The sequence below is a fragment of the Anolis sagrei genome, chromosome 8, assembly GCF_037176765.1.
Source record: "Anolis sagrei isolate rAnoSag1 chromosome 8, rAnoSag1.mat, whole genome shotgun sequence".
NCBI classification, from domain to species: Eukaryota; Metazoa; Chordata; class Lepidosauria; order Squamata; family Dactyloidae; genus Anolis; species Anolis sagrei.
This window is the reverse complement of record NC_090028.1, coordinates 31667781-31692224: the sequence shown is the minus strand read 5'-3', so window position 1 is coordinate 31692224 and position 24444 is coordinate 31667781. Positions and strand designations below refer to the sequence as shown.

At 40.8% G+C, this 24444-nt stretch overlaps 1 protein-coding gene across 1 annotated transcript in view; it reads right to left on the bottom strand.

Annotated features, from left to right (window-relative positions):
- The window catches only part of TENT4B (terminal nucleotidyltransferase 4B), a 52610-nt gene that overhangs the window by 12925 nt on the left and 15241 nt on the right, over positions 1 to 24444 (bottom strand). Inside the window, exons 2-7 of the mRNA XM_060787863.2 lie at positions 15455 to 15578; positions 10881 to 10927; positions 9989 to 10109; positions 4124 to 4231; positions 1098 to 1226; positions 247 to 460 (exon numbers count right to left, since the gene is read on the bottom strand). Of these exons, the coding sequence (XP_060643846.2) occupies positions 247 to 460; positions 1098 to 1226; positions 4124 to 4231; positions 9989 to 10109; positions 10881 to 10927; positions 15455 to 15578 (743 nt within the window). The remainder of the gene's footprint in view (positions 1 to 246; positions 461 to 1097; positions 1227 to 4123; positions 4232 to 9988; positions 10110 to 10880; positions 10928 to 15454; positions 15579 to 24444) is intronic.

Genomic DNA, 24444 nt, shown 5'->3' with positions numbered 1-24444 from the left:
TGGTTGTCGCACTTGGAGAGGCAAAGATACACCTTCTTTAAGCTAAACAAGATGGAGATGAGACTGCCACTTTATGGCTGATATAACTATACACCACACACAAGGGGTATTCATTATTCATTAAAAAGGAACTGATTATACAGCATTTTCCAACTACTATTTCCTTAAATGTAACATAATATACAAAGGAAGATATTTAGGAATTTTGACTGCTATTGTGCGTAACATCTTATGACAGTGTAATACCTGGTTGCAATGGGTCTTCAATATACAGCATGGACGGCCTATAACCATCCAGCATGTTTTTCTGCACTTCATCTTTGGCCACATAGGAGCCCCCATCCTTTATTCGAATTCCTGTTTTCAAATAGTTGAAATGACGTCCGTACAACTCGAAAAATTCTATTAAAAGGACACCATAGTTGGCATTGGGGTTGCAAGCATCTTCTCTGGGATGTAGCTGGTGGAAGAAAAACCACAACAAACATTTTAAGAATACTTCTGATTTCTTTACAGTCCCTTTAAAAAGAATTGTGAAGTGGTGAAACGCAGGTGTGCCAGTTTGACAGCTACAAGGTAAAAGTATCAATTGACTCGTTCCCTGTTATCAAACTCTGGAAGATCTTAGAGTTAAAATCAAGCTCACAACAATAAAACGCTGGAGACAAGTAGTTTTTTCCTTCTTTCCACAATCCTAAAAAGACAGTTCTAAAGTTTTCCTGCACAAACCTCCTGTATATATTAGTCCCAATTCCCATCCGCCTCCTAGTGGCCAAACACTGTGGCCGCAGGAATGTTAACTGAAGTTTCAATTTCTCTCACAAAACAGATGTTTTATTCACACTATCTTCTCCAACTGTACCCAGTCTCCCTTTCCCCCGCCTCCCTTCTTTATGGCAGAGAACCGAAGCAGTCAATTTCAGGCTAATACAGAGATCCTGACACCAGTAATGCAGGCAATACAAAATTCTTCAAACCTTTAAACCAACTCTTTCCCAACCCTAGACAAAATTACAGATACAGCATGAGTTTTATCATTTATTGTGCTACTAAAATGAAGTTAAAAAGTCCACTCAGAGGACAATTTCAGAACATACCTGGAGGAAGCTGACAGCCATTAAAAAAAGACTATAAGATCCAATTCCACCTGTGAATACTTCATTGAGGTCCCTCTGTAATAAGAACTGTTTCAGTACTAAAACTAGATATGGCAATACAGGATATTTCTGCAAGAGAAAAAGATGCAAAAATCACAGTTTACAAATTCCACTTCTCACATGAAACATATAGGTGTGTAGTTTCCTATTATTATCGTAATGCTCATCTATTTTGGCTAAATTACCTCCCAAAATTAGGGTTCGCATTAGATTTGCATAACATGGTAATCTTAGTGCTGAGCCAAAGGTATGACTGTGTTTTAGAATTTTTAATTTTTTTAATTTTATCAATTGACATTGTCCATGGTTTGTACTCAAATTGTATATTGTTTTGATGATACAGTGTTCCCTCACTTTTCGCGGGTGTTATGTTCCAGGACAAGTGAAAATCTGCAAAGTAGGGACGCTGTGTATATACAAAACAATGACAATGAAACCAGACAACGTTTTTAACAAGGTGATACTATGAATTTATATTTTATTGATATGTTTAATTTTTATTATATGTTATGTTTTTAATTGTATTTATGATATTGTAAGCATTGAATTTTACCTTCTTAACCGCCTTGAGTTGCCTACGGCTGAGAAAGGCGGTATACAAATACAGTAAGTAAATATATAAATTATACACACACACACACAGTATATATATATATTTACAATTTCAAGCTTGACGTCTCTCCTGCCTTTCTTTCCCTGCACGCTGGTCCCCCCTCTTCCCTCCTGACCCCCGCGCGCTCTCTCCTTCACTCATGGCTTCCTCTTCCAGGCCAGGCTCCTTCAGAGGTGGGGCAGGGCGCAGGGGCAGTGGTAGCAGAGGGGTTGCCAAAACAGGGCCATGGCTGCCTTGCCCTACTCCTCGCTCAGGCCCAGCACCGCTATGGCAGTAACAGTAGAAGGAAAGCTTGCTCGACCCGGATGTGGAAGCCCAGGCCTGGAGTGATACGTGCGAGCCCAGCAGGAAGGCCTCCTTCTCCTCCTGCTCATCCTCCTCCTCTTCTCTGAGGCACCATAGGAAAATATGGGACAAGCAAGGCCTCATCAGGGAAGGAGGAGGAAGAAAAGGAGGAGGAGGAGGCAGCATCTATGCTGTAGGAACAACGGGTATACAGTATTCCCTCACTACTTGTATATTTAAAATTCTTTTTTTTAAAACCTGAAAAACAGTGAGTCCACGGAAAGCGAACCGCGAAGTAGCGAGAGAACACTGTATGTACAGTATATTCTGCCATATAAGACTACTTTTTAACCCAAGAAAATCTTCTCAAAAGTCAGAGGTTGTCTTATATGTGAGAGTCATCTTATGCGTGGGAGTATACGCTGGAGTAACCTTATGCTTGGGAGTTGTTTTATATGCGGGAGTAGTCTTATACGCCGGGAGTCATCTTATAGAGCGGGTGCTGAAACTTCCAATCGGATTGCAGAATCTGTGGTTGCTGCATATTGTGGGGGGAGCTCAAAAATGGCAGTGGCCACGTCCCTGCCATACGCAGCAACTGTATGAAAGCATTAAGGGTGATGCTGTACAAGTAGGGTAGAAGAAAATCCATTCATCAGGATTTGTGGACTTAATGTGTTCCCGATGGTGAGGTGAAGGGGCGCCTCACCGGGAAGGTATAAGTGAAGGGCGGAGCAAGCTGCAGGCGTCTGGGGTGCCCGGGGTATGGAAAAAAGAGATAGAGTGGCTCTGGGCCCAGAAAAATCCAATCTTTTACCTGTCTGGCCCACCCTTGTATCCTATTGCCATACCTCCTCCGCTGCCTCTCAAATCTCGCTCCTGAAGACTTCAGTGAAGGTGCGCATGTGCGAGATCTGAGAGGCAGAGAAGGAGGTACGGTAATAGGAAAATTACCATATTGAAATCAAATCTGATGCTTTTAAAAATTTTATTTGGTGTGTGTTGGAAGAGGGGTAGTCTTATACAACGAGTATATCCCAAACTCTAGATTTTAACTGGAAAAGTTGGGGGTCATCTTATACGCCCAGTCATCTTATATGCCGGAATATACGGTAATTCTCTTTTATGTGTGGCACCCTGTGTGCTTTGCTAGCCACCCCAAGTCCCTTTGGGGAGATGGTGGTGGGGTACAAATAAAGTTTTATTATTATTATATTATGGTCAAGTGGTCTCTGATCAAAGTGGTCCCTGGTCAATAAAAGGTTATGAACTACTGACCTAAACCCTACAAGGGATGCAGAGGGTGTTGCTCTCGTTCTGACTTATGATCTTGAGACAACAGAGGAGCATTATTGGTGGGTACTTCCTACTCTCAATCTGAGGTCCCAGTTTGGCAGCAGAGTCGAGCTGCAGGACATAGTGATTCCTAGAGAGGTATTCTTGAAGATAAAAAAGTAGTATTTTCCCTTATATGTGAGCATCTTGTATCCCTAACTCCCATAAAAGTGGAGAGCCTGCTGTACTGTGTTTCTTGCCTTCATGTATTTTGCAATTTTACCTGCCTGTTTATAACTCCCTTGAAATTTGTGGTACACTAATCGATTGCTAATGTGCAATTATGTGATACACTGAAGGGCAAAGACTGCTTGCATGAACTGGGCAAGGAGACGCCAACTCTGAAAAACGATCACTGTGGAAAACTGCTCAAAAAGCCTCATTTAACACTGCTGAGCGTATGCACAAATGCAGGCATGGCCTCTGGTGCCCTCTACTGGGACCAATTAAAAATAAAGACAATGGGGGAATGGTCCTCATTAGTCTCCGTGGTTTTCCTTACCTATCCAGAGCCCACCACTGACTTGATTATTCTATAATGCACTTCCCTGGCAATTGTCAACAGGTTCGCGTTCTTCTATTCCCAGAAGAGAGAGGTATCTGAGAAGACTTTCCCCACTTCATTTACTCTCAAAGGATCCTATTTCAAAACACTATCTCTCACCAAAGCACAAGCTGCTCTTGGTCTAAAACAAAATTTTCTGTGTTAGGATAAGAAAAGTTTATCACAAACCTTAATAAAATCTCTGATGAGATCAGCAGCTTTTACACCATTCTGTACATTGAAGCTGATATCAACTTTGACTTCAGTAAAGGAATCAGTGAGCTTAATTATAGGAACCTGTGGAAAGAGGGAAAGACACATTGTGTTGTCGAAAGCTTTCATGGCCAGAATCATTGGGTCCCTGTGAGTATTCTGCGTTTTATAGCCATGTTCCAGAAGCATTCTCTCCTGACGTTTCGCCCACATCTATGGCAGCATTCTCAGAGGTTGTGAAGTTTGTTGGAAACTATGCAATGGGATTTATATATCTGTGGAATGTCCAGGGTGGGAAAAAGAACTCTTGTCTGTTTGAGCCAAGTGTGAATGTTGCAATTGATCACCTTGATTAGCACTGGATAGCCTTGCAACTTTAAGGCTTGGCTGCTTCCTGCGTGGGGGAATCCTTTGTTGGGAGGTGATTAGCTGGCCCTGATTGTTTCTTGTCTGGAATTCCCTTGGCTTTTTTTTAGTGTTGTTCTTTACGTACTGTCCTGATTTTAGAGTTTTTAAATATTGGTAGCCAGATTTTGTTCATTTTCATGGTTTCCTCCTTTCTGTTGAAATTGTCTATATCAGTGTTTCTCAACCTGGGGGATCAGGCCCTCTAAGGGGGTCGTGAGGGGGTTGTCAGAGGGGTCGCCAAAGACCAGCAGAAAACATAGTATTTTATGTTGCTCATGGGGGTTCTTTGTGGAAAGTTTGACCCAATTCTATGATGAGTGGGATTCAGAATGCTCTTTAATTGTCGGTGGACTATATATCCAAGCGACTACAACTCCCAAATGTCAAGGTCTATTTTCCCCAAACTCCAGCAGGTTTCACATTTGGGCAAACTGGGTATTCATGCCAAGTTTAGTCCAGATTCATCATTGCTTGAGTCCACAGTGCTCTCTGGATTTAGGCGAACTACAATTCCAAAATTCAAGGTCAACGCCCACCAAACCCTTCCAGTATTTTCTGTTGGTCATGGGAGTTCTGTGTGCCAAGTTTGGTTCAATTCCATCGTTGGTGGAGTTCAGAATGCTCTTTGATTGTAGGTGAACTATAAATCCCAGCAACTACAACTCCCAAATGACAACATCAATCCTCCCAAACCCCACCAGTATTCAAATGTGTGTATATCAAATATTTGTGCCAAATTTGGTCCCGTGAATGAAAATACATCTTTCATATCGAATATTTACAATTCATAACAGTAGCAACGAAAATGTTACGGTTGGGGGTCACCACAACCTGAGGAACTGTATTAAGGGGTCACGGTATTGGGAAGGTTGAGAAACACTGGTCTACATGCTTCTTGTGGATTTCAATGGCTTCTCTGCATAGTCGAACATGGTGGTTGTTAGAGTTGTCCAGGTTTCTGTGTCCTCAAATAATATGCTGTGCCCAGGTTGGTTCCTCATGTGCTCTGCTATGGCTGACTTCTCTGGTTGAGTTAGTCTGAGTTGCCTTTCATGTTCCGTGATTCATGTTTGGGCGCTGATCTCTATGCAGATCGTCCACAGCTGCATGGTATATGGTAAACTCCTGCAAAGGTGAGAGGAATGCTCTTGTCGTTTGCTAAACGCAGCATTTGCTGCATATTCTTAGTGGGTCTGTAGATAGTTTGTAGGTTGTGTTTTTCATCAGCTTCCTGTCAGTCGTTCAAAAAACAGAGGAATTCCAGACAAGAAATAATCACCTCACAACAAAGGATTTCCCCCAAGCAGGAAGCAGCCAAATCTTGAAGATGCAAGGCTACTCAGTGCTAATCAAGGTGATCAACTGCAACATTCACACTTGCCTCAAACAGACAAGAGTTCTTTCTCGCACCCTGGACATCCCATAGATATTGAAACCCCACTTGCCTAGTTTCCAACAAACCTCACAACCTCTTAAGATGCCTGCCATAGATGTGGGTGAAATGTCAGGACAGAATGCTTTTGAACATGGCCAGACAGCCCAGAAAATTCACAGCAACTCAGAAAAACACAATGATTTCAAAGAAATTTGCTTTTTTGTTCTGTATATTCTTAGTCCATTACGGTCCTTACTTAAAATGAAACAAAACTATTTTCACAGAACTCAACCATTTGCTGTTAATAAGAAATTTTACATAGCACTTGATGGGTAATACATACCTAGCATTACAAGCATAAAGCAATTTGTTTTACTCCTGTACCGACAGTAGGGGGAGATAGACGGCCAAAGAATAAAAACTAGTTTTTGGAAAAGGACTTTAATTCTTAAAGAAAATTAGAGATGCACTTCACAAAACTGAAAATGTACTTAGAAATAAAATTCTGTTCTAAGGAACTGAAAAAGGACATGAATATTATAAATGCACAACAACTTGTTTGCAAATCATATTCAGATCTCCGCATTCCAATACATCAAAGATTCAAAACACATTTTTGAACCAAAATAACTTGTATACTACAACCAAGGCCCAAAGAACCCCATAAAACGATCACATATACTTGCATATAAGTGGATATTCTGTATACATTGAGGGCAGGTTAGGGGCCAAATGTATGGATTTCAATATGACTTGTGGATAAATCGAGGGTAATTCCACAAAGAGGGGAAAGCACCAGCTTTCACTGTCATGTTTCTACTCTGGCATTTTAAAAGCCCTTTTGTCACTTAACACAAGTTATGGTACAGAAGTAACTCTTGTGAAAAAGAAACCATTCTCCTCTCTGAGCCAAATGCTGAAAGGTGGGAGTTTAGTCCATCCTGGACGAACCTAAAAGAGCATCAACTTTATCTACTCTTCTCAGTTCTCCTTTGAAGGGAAGCAACAAAGAGCCTTTTCCCACCCAGGCATTCAAAAAAATCAGAGGTGATGCAAAGGTAGAGAGAGGAGAAAGGATTGGTGCTTTGAGACTAAGCGATCACCTTTCACTGCTCTCCTCAAAGAAGAGGATGGATCCTTTCTAGATAAGAGTTAAAGTACAGAACTTACACTAATCTATGGATATGTCAACACAGGTTTTCTGGATCAATTTGTTGACTAAAATTTCTAGATTTATACATAACTGTATATATAATAGATTGCTTTGACAAGACATGTAGAAGGTAGACTTTGAACAGAAACTTACCATCCCCAACCCTGTAACTCAAATTCTCTCTGCTGCGAAGTTATTTGCAAAACAAGGATGATCCCTACACTACGTACAACACCCAGAGCAAATTTGTAAAATATGAGACTAGACAGAAGATCTGAATAGGAAAGATAATAATATTGAGGATTGTTTTGATGGTGTGGTGAGTGAATTAGAACCAGACATCCAGAGGAATGAGGTTGAATGGGCCTTAAGAAGCATTGCTAATATCAAGGCAGCAAGAGACCATGTGATCCCAGCTGAACTGTATAAAATCTTGAAAGAGGATGATGTCAAGGTGATGCATGCCACATGTCAGCAAATATGGAAAACACAAGAATGGCCATCAGATTGAAAAAAAGCACTTATTTCACATGCCAGTAAGGTAATGCTCAAAATCCTGCAAGGTAGGACTCCAGCAATACATGGAGCAAGAGTTGCTAGATGAACAAGTTGGGTTTCAAAAAGGCAGAGACATGAGATGCCAAATTATCTGCTGGATAATAGAGGAAAGCAGAGAGTTTCAGAAAAAACTGTTTTAAAGCCTTTGACAGTGTGGATCATAATAAATGTTGGCAAGTTATTGGTGGTATGGGGATGTCAAGCCACCTTGTCTGTCTCCTGAGGAATCTGTATAAGGACCAAGTAGCAACAGTAAGAACGGACCATGGAACAACAGACTGGTTCAAGATTGGGAAAGAAATAGGACAGGGCTGTCTACTCTCACCCGACCTATTCAACTTGTATGCAGAACACATCATGCAACGTGCAGGGCTTGATGAATCCAAGGCTGAAGTTAAAATTGCTGGAAAAAAATTAACAACCTTAGATATGCAGATGATACCACTTGGATGGCTAAAAGCAAGGAGGGGCTGAAGAGCCTTCTAACCAAGGTGAAAGAAGAAAATGCAAAAGCTGAGTTGCAGCTAAGCATAAAAAAAAAACCCAAGATGACGGCAATCGGACTGACTGATAACTGGAAAATAGGGGGAGAAAACATGGAGGGAGTGACAGACTTCGTATTTCTAGGCACTAAGATGATAGCAGACACAGACTACAGCCAGGAAATCAGAAGACGTTTACTTCTTGGGAGGAGAGCAATTACTAATCTCGATAAAATAGTGAAGAGTTGAGACATCACGCTGGCAACGAAGGTCAGCATAGTCAAAGCAATGGTATTCCCCATAGTAATTTATGGATGCGAGAGCTGGACCATAAGGAAGACTGAGCAAAGGAAGATAGATGTTTTTGAACTGTGGTGTTGGAGGAAAATTCTGAGAGTGCCTTGGACCACAAGAAGATCAACCCAGTCCATACTCAAGGAAATAATGCCTGACTGCTCATTGGAGGGAAGGATATTAGAAGCAAAGATAAAGTACTGTGACCACATAATGAGAAGATAGAAAAACTTGGACAAGGCAATGATGCTGGGAAAAATTGAAGGAAAAAGGAAGAGAGGCTGACCAGGGGCAAGATGGATGGATGTTATCCTTAAATTGACTGGCTTGACCTTGAAGGAGCTGGGAGTGGCCACGGCAGACAGGGAGCTCTGCTGTAGGCTGGTCCATGAGGTCATGAAGAGTTGGAAGTGACTGAACGAATAAACAAAACAACAAGATAAGTCAAGGATGTGTAGTTTGCTGGCTACAAGAAGCACATTGTCTGATGCTCAACTGATTGCAGCGGAAATGGCTACATAAATTATGGAACTTCGCTCCGCAGGTGCAGTGGCATGTTGCCTGGCAGGAGAACACTTCAGTTCTCTGCTTTGTTCGCCCCAAACAAAGCCAAGGACAAACTGGATTGCTTCTTTGGTAACAAGGTATGTTAAATGATTTGCGACAATCGTGTATCTGGAAAGTGGCTCTAGTGGTCCCTCTGGGGAGAGGGGAGGTCTCAATCTTCTTTGTCTCTCCTTCATCAATGTTACTATTGCAAGGATTTGCTGGTGATGTCTTTCAGCAAGCTATTCAACACATTCCTTCTGCTTGGAAAATGGTTTGCTATCAGAGGAAGAATATATAAATCTTCCATGACCATAAATGAGTTGGAGACATGTGTCATTTCACTGTAAGGGCAGAAGGGATCACGAATATTCGCAGAAGCCCAACCCTACTCGGTGCCTCCATTGGAGGCTTCCAATTCATTCATATATCCGTTACTCCTTTCAACATGTATACAGGATCAGAGCAGGAGTGGCAGCCAAAAGATATTGACAGATTTGACAAATACAGGCAGTCCCCAAGTTACAAACATCTCCGACTTGACAAATACAGGCAATCTTCAAGTTACAAATACCTGACTTTCAGATGACTCCTAGTTAAGAACAGGTTGGAGACAACAGGAAGTGAAAGAAAGCAACCCCTTGGAAGGGAAATTCACTCTTGAAAGGGTCATCACGGGGCAAAGTGTCTCAACTGAAGCTTTAGCACCAATCCTGCACCTCTAAACCCTACAAATGTGAAGGTCTGGCTATATTTTTCAAATTCCAATTTCACAGGGACAGAAAGTGAGGTGAGATCTTGGGAACGGGGGGCACAGTCAGCAAAACAAACTCCACAGTGGTGTAACCCCTTCCCGGTGTTTAAAAATACACCTGTTCCAACTTGCATACAAATTCAACTTAATTTCTACAGATCCTATCTTGTTCATGACTTGGGGACAGTCTATAGTGCTTGGTAACAAATATACTTTTCAGGATGTCAAAATCTGGTTCAACAAAGAATAGGAAGAAGAAGAAATAACTTACAGTCGCTTTGTCTAGCACCTTTACCGAACCTTTATCTGCTACATTGTGCTTTCGGAGAGCTTCTTCCAGAGTCCACAGAGGCAACGTCTCCCATTTTCCAAACACAACTAAGTCAATATCACTGAAATTATAAAGCAGTCAATCAAAAAATTGTACTTTTTAAACATGTCACAACGATCATGTTAACATCCTGTTTATTAAAGAGGTGGAAACAAAATGTGTTAATGATAATTTATAGGTCTCTTTGCTTTCTGGATCTCAATCAAGACAACACAAACTTTGAAACTGCTCATTCATTTCACTATTATGCTATTTTTATAGCCAATCCTGATTTTGCAACCACCACTGCAGAAAATTGCAGGCAACACATGTAGACCAGAAAATGTACAGAAAACTAAAAAAATCAGAAAGTCATAAACATATGAAATATATGTACTTGTGCGTGTTAAATCGGATCAACGTATGAAAAATTAGTTCTGGGGGGAAGGAGTTTGCATTTTGCAAGCTCCTGCACCTCTAAACCCTACAAATGTGAAGGTCTGGCTATATTGCATTATTTCTTTGAATAAAATTATGAAAAATAGAAACTTTACTCCTAATCAGAAAGGGATCATAGAACAAGCAACTGAGATCCAAAGATTCTTCTGAGCACATTGGGCCTATTAAGCTTACATTCCTGTGTGAACAGAAGTGTTATTTAGCACTCAAGAATGCATTTTCCCAGTTATTTATTTGTAATACACAGTGGAATTATTTCTGTTCTTAGAATATAAATAAATGAAGTAAAAATTAATGCATAAAGTCAACTTCAACACCAGAAAGGTGGAATAAAATGTATTCAACCTTTAGGCCCAAGAGAAGATAGAAATGTAATAATTAAGTCACTACTCACCTAGTAGGTAAATATAAGCCAGTCTTAAAACTTCCAAATATTTGCACCTGGAAAAAATCCCAAACAGAAAGTGAGGTGAGATCAAACAAGCAGAAAGTTAAAAGCTTTCACCAAAAATACATGGAATAAACATGTAACTGATACTGTTACTGCCCTCAACTGGTAGCATTTGGAAAATATAACACTGTACTGCAATTTGATCATTATTTCACACAATCACCAATTTCAATTCCTAAAAGGTTAATCCTTCCAAAAAGAGTCTTTGACAAAGAGTATCCATCAATTATAATTTTAACCTTCTAAAATGTAAAAATGGTCAAAACTGGATCAGTTTCATCTATGCTGACAATCGTGCCATCACCGCTCAAGAAGGGAGCTTTTAAATGGTTAAACAGAAGCTCTCCAAAGCTTTAGGTATTCTTACTGCATATTACAGGGAAAACCAGCTGATTCCTAATCCTTCTAAAATGCAGACATGTGCTTTCCATCTTAAGAACAGACAACATTCTCGAGCTCTGAGGATTACCTGGGAAGGAATCCCACTGGAGCATTGTAGCACACCCAAATACCTGGGAGCCACTCTGGACCGTGCTTATAAGAAGCACTGCTTGAATATCAAGCAAAAAGTGGATGCTAGAAATAATATTGTATGAAAACTGACTGGCACAACTTGGGGATCACAACCAGACACTGTGAAGATATCTACCCTTGAGCTTTGCTACTCTGCTGCTGCATACGCATGCCCAGTGTGGAAAACATGTCACCGCGTTAAAACAGTGGATGTGTCTCTTAATGAGACATGCCACATTATCACAGGATGTCTACATCCCACACCACTGGAGAAATTAAAACTGTTTAGCACAGTTTTAGTATTGTAGCACCTAACAGCCAATAATGAAAGGACCAAGGCATTGACATCTTCGACCCATCCCCTGTTTGGATATCAACCAGCATACCAATATCTTAAATCAAGAAATAGCTTCTTAAGATTGGCAGAGACACTTGCAGGAACACCTCAGCAAGGGAGAATCCAAACGTGGCAGGCTAAAACCTGAAACCTCAATCTGTAGCTGAGGCCAGATAAATTATAAATTGGAGTCCACGGCATGCGAGTGCAAAGAAGAGAAACCACAGACCACCTACTGCAATGCAACCTGAGCCCTGCCACATGCACAATGGAGGACCTTCTCACAGCAACACCAGAGGCACTCCAAGTGGCCAGACTCTGGTCAAAGGACATTTAGCATAATGCCAAGTTTTAAACTTTATTTGTGTTTTAAATACATTTCAACTGTACCCTCAATGTGCTTCCGACACAATAAATAAATCAATACACCTAAAAGATAACCGAGAAATCAAAATTTCCCATTAAAAACGCATACAGTTTTAGAATTTTTAGGGGGAAAATACCTAAGTGAGAAGAAGAAAAGGTAAGTTACATCTCTTTAGAACTCAAAATTCACTCTTCCTCATGTTACAATGCAGAACTGCTTATGGGACAACAGCTATTTTTTGTGTCATATGTGATGTTATTTTGTGTGATGTGTTTAATAATGTTTAATGTTTTATCAAGGGAGGGTCAATTTTGATGTTTTATACTTTTTTATCCATGGCACTGAGTTGTTGCCAACACTGTGAACCCCTCTGAGTCCCCTTCAGGGTTGAGAAGGGTGGTATACAAATACTGCAAATAAATAAATAAGAAATAAGAAATTCAGATGTATGCTCTCAATTATAGTGGCTTTATCTATTCTTCAGAGCTCGGAAATATTACTTTTTTGGACTGCAACTCCCAGAATCAAATTGGGAGTTTCTGGGAATCATAGCAAAGAAAAATAACATACCCAAGCTCTGTTTTCCAGTTTCGACAAATAGCACAAAAGGATGTAATTCAGATGTAGACCATTTGCTTTGTATCCTGGGCTTATCCCTGACACTTTGTTTAAATGGATGTTAAATCAGGACGTGAGAAGAGAGTCAAAGGAAGCAGAAAAGTGCTTCCAAAGAACAGCCTTCAGCATTTGCAGAATTCCACCTTCAGCTCACATTTCTAGGCAGGCCTTAGATTCGTATTCAAGGAACTGGAAGGCATCTAATGCTCATGGTAACTAACTGTGGGCTCTTGGTTCTGCTCAAGACGATTTACTTTCTTTTACCAACTGAATTTAACACACTTTCATTCCTTCTCAGCCGTAATGTTCCAGCCCCAAGATAATTAAAGCCGCACACAGCCACTCTTATGGTGGAGTCCAGTTGGTGCCAAGAACAGTTCTCACTTACTAGGAATGTTTCCGTCTAAGCACATTCCCTGGAGCCATAGAGCCAATGACACAATTGCTGGCTTCTATAAATAAAATTGTAGTTTAAGAAATGCACTCTTAACACCATTTTTGCTCCATCCTTTCCCTAAATAGGCTGCTTTTGTTTTATTTATACACAAAACTGCAATGGGTTTTCCGAAAGATCCTTCTGCTTAAAAAAAAAATCCAAAATCTTTCTATACAGCATGCAGAATCCAAAAGCTTGTTTACAGAATATGAGGTGGCAGCAATGTTTGAATTGTCAAATTTAGTTGGGATGCTATGAAAAATCGGCATTGGCAACGAGGAAGCGGATTGCTCCGATTCTCCTCCTGTGAGCTAGTCAAAAGGTTTGCTATAATTTTTTAGACCAGCAAGCAATTAGCTGAGTTTTTCAAACAGTTTTTACAGTAGGCAGCAACTGAGCTCAGGCAAAAGCAACTGCTATTCAGTTGCCTAATTTTGCTTACTTAGTTTGTACATTGCCCTTTTTCAAATCCCTACAGTTACAGAACATGGTTCCAAAGCTCGCCGCAGCCAAAACCCACCCTCACGTTTGCTTTAATGTTATTCTGGGGAGTTTCCAAGTCTCTCCCCTCTCAGAGGGGCAGTCAAGAGGACTGTAAACTACAAGGAGTGAAGGAAAATTCAAGAACTGTTATGGAACAGGTGTAAAATAAAAGCCCACCGAGCTTTTATTTCTTCATCTCGTTATTTTGCATCTGTTTATTGCATTTTCTGTTATTTTATGTATTTTGTTTTGATGTTATTATTTGCTGTTTGTATTTTATTTTATTGTACTGTGTTGTAATTCTGGGCTTGGCCTCATGTTAGCCACCCCAAGTCCCCTTTGGGGAGATGGTAGCAGGGTATAAATAAAGTTTATTATTATTATTATAGACCTACATCCTCCTTTCATTCTTACAACATTTTAGTCTTGAGAAGTGATCGACATCCTTCCATTCATCAGTGGTTTTAGTTATTCTCAAGCAGTTACCACTATTCCCAATATTATTGGAAATTCCATAACCTATTGGAAATAACTGCACCATAACCTTATTGAAAAGATAAAAATGGATGTAACATCCGTTTGGCAAATGAACATGTGGAGACCACTTTTTGAATACCACTTGTCAAGAAAAGAATGATCTTGTTAGAAGTCAACTCTTTGAACAAGTGATATTCATAAACATTAATTTAATGGCACACAGGTAACTCAGCTGTTAGACTTAAGAACCATGTCTTTAAACTGCCAAGGACAAAGACATGCCACTACATAAATATATTTGGTTAGCAGAGGATGGTTGCTTCTTTGAAGTTGAAATTGCAGTTGCCCAAAAGATATACACTCCCTTGAAACCTCTTAGTTTAAAATATGCACTCAGAGATAAAAACAGTCTTCTTTGAAAAATAACACATCTTGTTTACTCACAAACCTCTTATATTAATTCACCATACAGACACATTTCTTGTTAAAGTTGTTAGACAGGATGTAGTTCTCTGTATTGAGTACACAGGGTACAATTCTTAATAGTCCATAGTCTTTAAGTATAGCTGTACTCACTGAAGTCCGTAATTCATACTTCTGTACTAAAGTCCAAACAGCAACATGCATCCACCTCCACTGAGGTCTAACCCTCGTATGTACAGGTGACACATTCCTGAACTTACTGTGGAAACAGCGCATAATAATGAACCCTACTGAACTGAACAACTTGCACAGGAAGTTACCATAGGGATATCCTGGAGGACCTAGAAATCCTACAAAGGTATCTCCTCTAGGAATTTTCGAGATCCTCGAGAGAACCTCTATGGTAGTTTCCAGTGAAATCTATCAGATTGCTAGAGAGGACATATTTTCTAGAGAGAACACAGGATGTGGAATAGATAATACTGTGGGTATTGGGTTGTACTGTATTTACTTTAAAGGGTAAATGTGCAAGCAGTGAAAATAAGTACTAAAATTATAAAATGTAATGCAAATAGAACATACATTTCAAGATTTCAATGTTTTACACACAGATCTGATTACTTTTAACTAATCATGCACATACCCTGTATACTCATGTATAAGTCTAGATATTTTAGGGAAAAAAATCTACCCCAAACCCCTGGGTTGACCTATCTAGGGATCAATGTGAGCACTGATCCATAATTCTGGCCCCATAGCTTGCCCTAACTCATACACACATATATGATACATCTGAAGCCATACAGTCCCATAACATCATTCACCCACCCTAACCCCAATTCCCAAAGTGTGTTTAATCTTACATCTGCATTAGGCCAGAGCTCCTTTATGACATTTTCTATCCTATTCACCACCTCCATTCGCATCCGCTCCTCTTCGGGTCTGGGAGACATGTACTTGTAGAAGTCATTGATCTCTTCATGGAGACTGAAAAAAAAGGAGAGTGATGAGTTAGACAAGCTGTGTAACAATATGAGAAAAAGGCTTTGAACACTGTGGTATTATGCAGAAAGACGTCCAACCGAACTTCACAGTATTCACACAAATCAGTCATGAAAACATCCATTTTCAATATATGATTTCCTAGCAGCAAGTCAAACATTGGCTGTGTTCCACATAATTATAACACTAATGGTGGAGATATAGAAATATTCCTTTATGGCACAAACAGTAGCTTGGAAAAGTACCAAGTTCAATAAAGTATTATGGCTGCTGCACAATTATTGGGACCTTCCCACTCTATGGGTATGAAAGAAGTGTTGAAGAAGGTATACCTTTGATTTTGTATTGTTTCCTTAACTTAAAAAATTACTAGCCTTAATAACACTTTAGTGTTATCTATTCCTCCAAATTAATAACACTTTAATGTAAATCTATTCCTCCAAACCAAGGTAAAGACTCCCTAAATCAGCAGTTCTCAAAGTGTGAGGCTTTGCAGTTCCCTTTTCCCTCTCCAAGCTTCCCCTCATCTTTCCTGTTCCTCCCTTTCCCCGACCTTCCTCGCCCCCAAAATACCTTTTACCTCAACTCTTACCTCAACCCTTCCCACCCCCCTTGCTGCCCAGATCCTTCTCATTTTGCTTGATTCCAAAACCCTTTTTCCCTCCTACCACTCAGAGGATACTTTCAGTGTGCTTTTGCTGCATGGCAAAAAAGGGTTGGACTGGATGGCCCCTGGGGTTTCTCCTTCTTCTATTATTATTATTATTATTATTATTACTACTACTACTACTACTACTAAACAGGCTGGGTGGTCATCTGTTGAGGGTGCTTTGATTGTACACTGATCGCCTAAGATCCCATTGTATGAATACACCTGATCTATATTGAACTATACTGAAATTGCATGTTGGTGAGTGCAAGAAATTCCAGAAAGGGAACTGAAAAACCTTCCACAAGAGTCCTCAGCACACAAACCAAAGTGATTTGCCAGCAAGAAAGATCTTTTTCCATATCTATATTTATTTATTTATTATTTACCGTATTTATATACTGCTTTTCTCATCCCTAGGGGGACTCAAAGTGGTTTACACATAGATAATGGCAAAAATTCAATGCCTTACAACTACAATAGTAAAATCACACTTTAAACATAAATCATATTAAAAACAGTACATCATCAAATATCAAAACAGTTATTAAAACCATAAAACAATCTCATCAGTTGAGTCGCCATTCCAGTCCTTGTCCCACTAAAAGCTGCATACCTCTATTGTTAGAAGGCCTGGTCCCAGAACCATGATTACAATATAAAATTATATAGAATTATATAAAATTATAAATTATAAAATTATTTTAAAATGCTCTGTTCGCTTTCAGTGACATCCTAACTCAAAAATCGCTGGACTAATTGCCACCAAATTTGGCCATGAGACACCTAATAACCCAAGGAGTAACCATCATTCAAAAAATGATTTTGTCATTTGGGAGTTGTAGTTGCTAGGATTTATAGTTCACCTACAATCAAAGAGCATTCTGAACTCCATCAACGAGGGAATTGAACCAAACTTGGCACACAGAACTCCCATGACCAACAGACAGCACTAGAAGGGTTTGGTGGGCATTGTCCTTGAGTTTGGGCGTTGTAGTTCACCTACATCCAGAGAGCACTGTGGACTCAAACAATGATGGATCTGGACCAAACTTGGCACAAGCACTCAATACGCCCAAATATGAACACAGATGGCGGTTGGGGGAAATAGACCTTGACATTTGGGAGTTGTAGTCACTGGGATTCACAGTTCATCTACAATCAAAGAGCATTCTGAGCCCCATGAACGACAGAATCTGGGCAAACTTCCCACACAGAACCCCCATGACCAACAGAAAATACTTAAGGCCATCCAATCCAACTCCCTTCACTGGGGCAAGAAAACGTAATCAAAGCCCTCCTGACAAAGAGCCAGCCAGCCATAGATATAGATAGATATGATTCACACACACAACACACACACAGATATAGTATCATAGATTTGAAAGGGACCCCTAAAGAAGGACAATTATATGTTTGCATGTTCCAGAGTAGGCAAACCAGACAATCTCCAAATCAACACTGACATAGAAACAACAAGGAATACTGTTTATCCACAAGCATAAAGGAATTACATATATTAGAAACCATTACTTTATTTTCCAGATCACCAGACTGGGCCACAGCAATGAGTGGCAGGGGACAGCTAGTGTGTGTGTGTGTGTGTGTGTGTGTGTGTGTGTATGCTCTGTTCATTTTCAGTGACATCATAACTCAAAAATCGCTGGACTAATTGCCACCAACACTAAAAGGGTTTGGTGGGAATTGACCTTGAGTTTGGGGGAAACAGACCTTGACATTTGGGAGTTGTAGTTAGTGGGATTTATAGTTCACCAGCAATCAAACTTCTCACTCAGTACCCCCATGATCAACAGAAAATACTGTGTTTTCTGGTGGTCTTTGGCAACCATTCTGACACCTCCTCACAACCCCCCCCCCCCCACAGGTCCTAACCACTAGTTTGCAAAATGCTGCCGAACCCAAGGTTGAGAAACACTGGTTTAACCCACTGCAACAACATGAAAAAGAATGTGTGGAGATGAGGAGCTAAATCCTCTTCTTCCACTCCTTTGCCATCTTCTGCAGTTTAGCATCCTCAAAACATGGATGGCCTCAGAAATGCAGGAAAGGCTCCATGAAAGCAGATAAACCAGCAAGAGAATGTAAGGAGCCATTGCTTCAAAATCCCAATTTCTGACAGCTACCATAGATAAACACTTGTGTATGTATATATTTGTTCTCAAAGGCTTTCATGGCCAGAATCACCAGGTTGCTGTGAGTTTTCCAGGCTGTCTGGCCATGTTCCAGAAGCATTCACTCTGACATTTCACCCACATCTATGGTAGGCATCCTCAACCTCTGAGGATGCCTGCCACATACGTGGGCAAAACGTCAAGAGAGAATGCTTCTGGAACATGGCCAGACAGTTCGGAAAACTCACAGCAACCCATTTATTTGTTTGTTTTTGCACCAACCTCAACCAATTTCCCTGGCTCATCCAATCCTGACTAAAGAAAAAAACACAATAGCAATTTTAGACTATGTACACAAGTAAGATTTTAGAAATTCAACAATTATTAAAAACCCCTCTTTTGATATAATTCCATAAAGTTTCTCACCCTGTCTTTAGTACAATGTGATCTCTTTTAGAGTGAATCAGTTTACTACATTTTACCACATCCATTAAAATACATGCTGGGGAGGGGAGGGGCGGAAGGAGCCTGCAAGAAAATGTCAATCCAATATGGCGCCTGAAGAATACTGAACAGGAATTACAGAGTATCTCAACGGTTCCTTACAAACTCCTTATAAAGCCATTATCTCTTATTCTATAGCCCCTTAATTAGGACCAAGCACTTTCCTTTCCTTACAAGCATCACTTTCCTGTGAATTAGGGGTTTAGTAGCCCATGAAAATGCTAATTATTTTTCACGCTGCTGATTTCAAAAGGCTTTCTGAAGGCCAAGGGGTCTGGTAATAAAAAAACAATGACCCCCCACCCTTTTAAGAAGACACAAGTGGGATTGTGAAAGGAAGGGTGTTCTTCTGGAAGCAGTTTCAAATACACGCAATGCAAATGTACCAATATCCTTCCAAGGCCAGGCTCTTGTGCTGCCATTGTGATTCAGAGATTTACTATGTAGTACAGACTGAAGGCTGACCTCTCCAGATGTTACATGGAAGATCTTGTCCCTCCTTTAACAACACTTAAATCAGCATTGTATTTTTTTTTAAAAAAAACAAGCCACCCCCTGCCACATGTTGTTGTGGCTCAGTTGTATATATGTGTTTTGCATGTGTATATATGTGTGTGGATATTTGTGTATATGTGCATATATGTGGTTTTGCGCATGCTTTGTTATGTATTTTGGGGGGCTTTTTAAGTCCCTTCCACTGTGTTTTTCAGTGTTTTTATGAGTGATGGTCACTCGTTGGCCTGAGAGGTGTCTTGTGTCCAAATTTGGTGTCAATTCGCCCAGTGGTTTTTGAGTTATGTTAATCCCACAAACACAGCCCCCGGTGGCGCAGTGGGTTAAACCCCTGTGCTGGCAGGACTGAAGATCGACAGTTTGCAGGTTCGAATCTGGGGAAAGGCGGATGAGCTCCCTCTTAACTCCAGCTCCTCATGCAGAGACATGGGAGAAGCCTCCCAGAAGGATGATAAAAACATCAAATCATCCGGGCGTCCCCTGGCCAATTCTCTCATACCAGAAGCGACTTGCAGTTTCTCAAGTTGCTCCTGATACGACAAAATAAAAAATCCCACAAATGATCATTACATTTTTATTTATATAGATGGATAGCTCACATAAAGCATATGGGGGAGTGATGCAGCCGGGGCAGAACTGAACATACTAATAGTATTCATGATTGGGAAGGAAGTCAGACTCGTGCTGTAGGTTGAGACTATAGGGTGAGCTCTTTTTTTTGATATTATGCCTTTCACTCTCAAGATCAATTTTCCATAGACTTTGAACTTCCAAGATCCCGAATGAATTAAATTGAGCTGGGATTGGATCCTACTTAAAGCAACCAGACTTAGGTTAGATACAAATAACTTCTTTTCAGTGGGGCATAGGGAAAATCAGGAAATAGTGAGTCAGTCTTTTAAATATTACCCAGAGATGTACTTTCACCCATACAGAAAGCAAAGAATTCTGCGTGTCATAGGAGGAAACATCCAAGACGACAATTTCAGCTTCTGTTCTTGAGTAAAGCCAGAAATAACTGTTGGGCAAGTGGGCTTATTAACAAAAGACCCTCCTCATAAACGTATAGCAGCGTAACTTATTAGCAGCAGCAGTGTGACCCAGCCTCAGTAGCCAAAAGTGATAAAAAGAACAAAAACAAACAGACCAATGTTATTTCTTCCTTAGGAGACTTTTCTTTATAGCAAAATAATTTGGTTGCACTATTTACAAGAACAAGGTTTCCATGACACAAATGAAGTTCTTTAGACTTCCTTCTTTGCTTCCATGCTGGGCTTCTTTCTCATACAAATAAAAAGCTTCGCTCTCACAGAGTCTCTTCTCACACTAAACTTACACAGGAGCTTCACATAGTAGCCTTTTACACATAGCAGCCTTCACATTGGAGCTTTACATACGAGGCCTTCAACCTGGGGCTTCTCTCACTGAAGCTTTCTCACACCAGGTCTCTCTCACACCAAGCCTCTAACACACTGAGGCCTACTAAATCTGAGGCCTATGGCACACTGAGGCCTATTAACACTGAGGCGTTCTCATACTGAGGCAAATTAACACTGAGGCCTCTCTCAGACTGAAGTCTTTTCATACTGAGGACAACTGAGGCGTACTAAGCTATAAGCACACCTATTTATATTGAACTACAGCATTTGCTGAGTCATAGCATCCATTTAACCCTTTCAGTGCTTAACTCACATTTTTGTAATTAAAAATACCTAGTTAAGCACATCTTTCACTACTCTACTCAAGAAAGGGGTTTGTTTACTTTTCAAATAGGATTTGAAGTATAGTTTGCAGGTGGACCTGCCCATGTTTGATATCACCTGGAGAGGCCCTGATCTTTCTCCCACCAAATATACCTACCTGTAAGGATGATAGAACAAAGATCAGGGCCTCTCCAGAAGATCTCAAACCATGGGCAGGTGGATAAGAAAATTTATGTTCCTTCAAATAACCTGGATAACATGCAAAACCATATAAAACTACATATAGGAGAATGGAAAATGTTTATCAATTACGTGAAAAAAACACATTAAAAAGATCAGATCAGAGTTGTATTTTTTGAGCTATTTGTCTATGCCATAGCCATATCACAACACCATTAAAGTGGACAAAAATCGCTGTCAAAATATATCGTATTTTCCAGCATAAAAGACGGCTGGGTGTATAAGACCACCCCCAACTTTTCAAGATAAAATACAGAGTTAGGGATATACTTGCCATTTAAGACTACCCCTCTTCCAACACTATTCTCATCTTGTAACAAGAAATCCCAAGTGCACACCTTTTCAATGCAAGGCAAGAGAGGGAGGAGGAGGAGGAGGGCGGAGAGAGGAAGGGCATGGGGAAGATGAGCGGCAGATCGCATTGCCACAGAGACTGGCTGGGGGTGATGGCCCGCTGGGCTTTCCCTGCAGCCCCCCGCTCTCCCCACTCTACTTTCAAGGCCCTCCCCCACCCCCAACACTTACCTTCTCCGAAAGCCACTGGGCTCGCCTAGGTCCAAGGGAGTGCCTCCAGACAACGAGTCCCTGCAGCCCTGGGCAGCGGTGAGCCTTGGATGTCCTCACTGAGGCATTCTGGGAGCCATAGGAGTCAGGGAACTACGACTCCCAGAATGCCTCAGCGAGCACATCCAAAGTACGCTGCCGCCCGGCGCTGCTGCGTGTCGTTGTCTGAAGGCGCTTCCGTGCACCTAGCTGAGCCCAGTGGCCTTTGGAGGAGGTGAGCGTCGGGGGGCGGAGGAGGGCCCTGAAAATAGATCAGGAAGAGTGGCGGGGGGGGGGGGGGGCAGGGAAAACCCAGCGGGCCATCACCCCTGGCCAGTCTCCGTGGCAATGTGGTGTGCTGCTCCTCCTCCCTGTGCCCTCCTCCGCCCTCCTCCTCAGGCCATGCCACTAAGGGAGTTAGATTTTATTCTTTTATTTTTATTATTATTATTTTAATTTTATACCCGGCGCATTATATCCCCGACTTTTCATAAAAATTTCCAGGGTTAAAAAGTTGTGTAATACACTAGAAAATATGGTAATCATTATTTGATATTTATTCTATAACCGTATATAGTGATACTGTGGTATAAGGCTTTCATTCTGCCTCACTGGAATATCCACTGTAAGGAACAAATGTCAACTTTAACAATAAACAAAAATTGAATGGCGATGTGTCAATGTGACTAGACAGAAACTGTGTGAGTATCTGAATTGGCAGATTCCTAATATGTGGCACACCTGCGCATTAGGAAAATTGCTAGCTATCAATTCACCATCTATAAAACGGAACTAGTATTCTCCTTTTATAGTGAAACTGCAAGGATTGTAAAGCACAATGGAAATTAGAAGGTTGTCCTTATAAAAGCAAATAAATTAGGGGGTGCTCCAAGACAGCAAGAAATCTGGGTCAGGCGCAGGCTTTTGTGCTTTGCTGTGTTTCCATAATTCATGGCAGCTGCTCTTTCACCTTCTCCAAGTTAGGGCTAGAGACTCAGAAAGTAAACCCTTTGTGTTGTGTAACTTTCAGAGCAGCACTTTGGAGAAAAGAGGCAAGAAGCTGACTATCTGTGTCCCTCTGGACTTAAGAGCTGTAACAGAGAGGCAGTGTATCTTAGTATTTGCCCAGCTGGACAAACAGACTTTGCTGTTAATAGAGAGAGAAAGGGTGAAAGGAGAGACAAGAACAACAACCGGTAGATAGCATTTTTATGTCAGGTGAACATCCGGAAGGAAGTGTAGTCCCAGGCTGAGGATTCCGGATATTAGGATAGTTGTCTTTGCACAGTTAGTTGTCATAAACATCAAGTCCACTGCTTTAATTTAGCTTACGAAAAAAACAAATCACAAACGTTTTAGTACCTATAAGTATGCAATATTATGTGTATTGTAGTAATTATAAAGATACTCTATGTAACTAAGATAGTGTACTCTGTAACTTTGGACTTGCCTGGGTGAGTCCGATGGCAGACAAAAAACAAATGATGGCAACATAATATTTTGAATGATGACATTCTACAACAGTGATATTAAGAAATAACCTCAGACTGATAAGGGAAGAAACAAAGAAAACACAAGAAGAAAAAGCCAAAGCACTTTTTTCCTAATATGTCAGCCTCTCAATGGAAGTACAGCAGAGTCTTGCTTATCTGACATTTGCTTATCTGACATTCCCTCTTATCCGACACCCTCCTTTTCAAGACAAGGAGGAGGGAGGAAAGGGAGAAAAGAGGCAGGACCGGAAATGGAAGCGTCCTCCCTCCTTCCTTCTATGATTTCCTTGCTCCTCTTCCACATTCAGGCACTTCCTGTTGGGCCGCTCTAGCCCCAAGGCATTGCCTTGCCTTAACCTTTTGAGTCCCTGTTGTTAGTATTCTAGGTGTCTAGCGCCGCGTCAGACGGGTAACAATATGAAACTCCCTATTATCCGACATTTTTGTTTATCCGGCGTTAGGTTTATGTCGGATAATTGAGACTCTACTGTATCCCAAAGCATTCCAGCTATAAGCAGGATATATTCTGGAGCTGACTCATTATCACTTATTATGATATTGGAATACACCGGCCAGCTTCCAAGTATCCCATCACTTTCCAAGGATCAGGATTCAAACAGGTAAGCCAAAGTTCTCCATTTTAAAAATGTTGGGCACCTGCTTCCAAAAGGTTGAATAGTTTCCTGCTACCAACTGGCCATAGACATGCCCTTCAGAAACAGATATGGCAAATTTCTTCATACCGAGAAGGTCAAGTAATGCGTAACTTAAGACCAGCAACTGGAGAACTCCCATTCAGTTCGGAGCAGGAAGCCCATAAAATCCAGAGCGGATTTACCTCCTCTGCTTGGATATGATATACAAGTATTGACTTGCATATTTAAAAACCCAAACATGGAAAAAAACTTGGAATACAAGGGCAGAGAAAGACTGCCCCTCAACACATCTGTAACTTCAGCTCCCAAAGCTCTCCCTTATTCTTGAGACAGACAAAAGCAGGTCAGTAGGTCTGATTTTAATTGGTTTTGTAAACGCTCGACTATAGTGAACAGGGAAGAGCAATAATGTACAGAA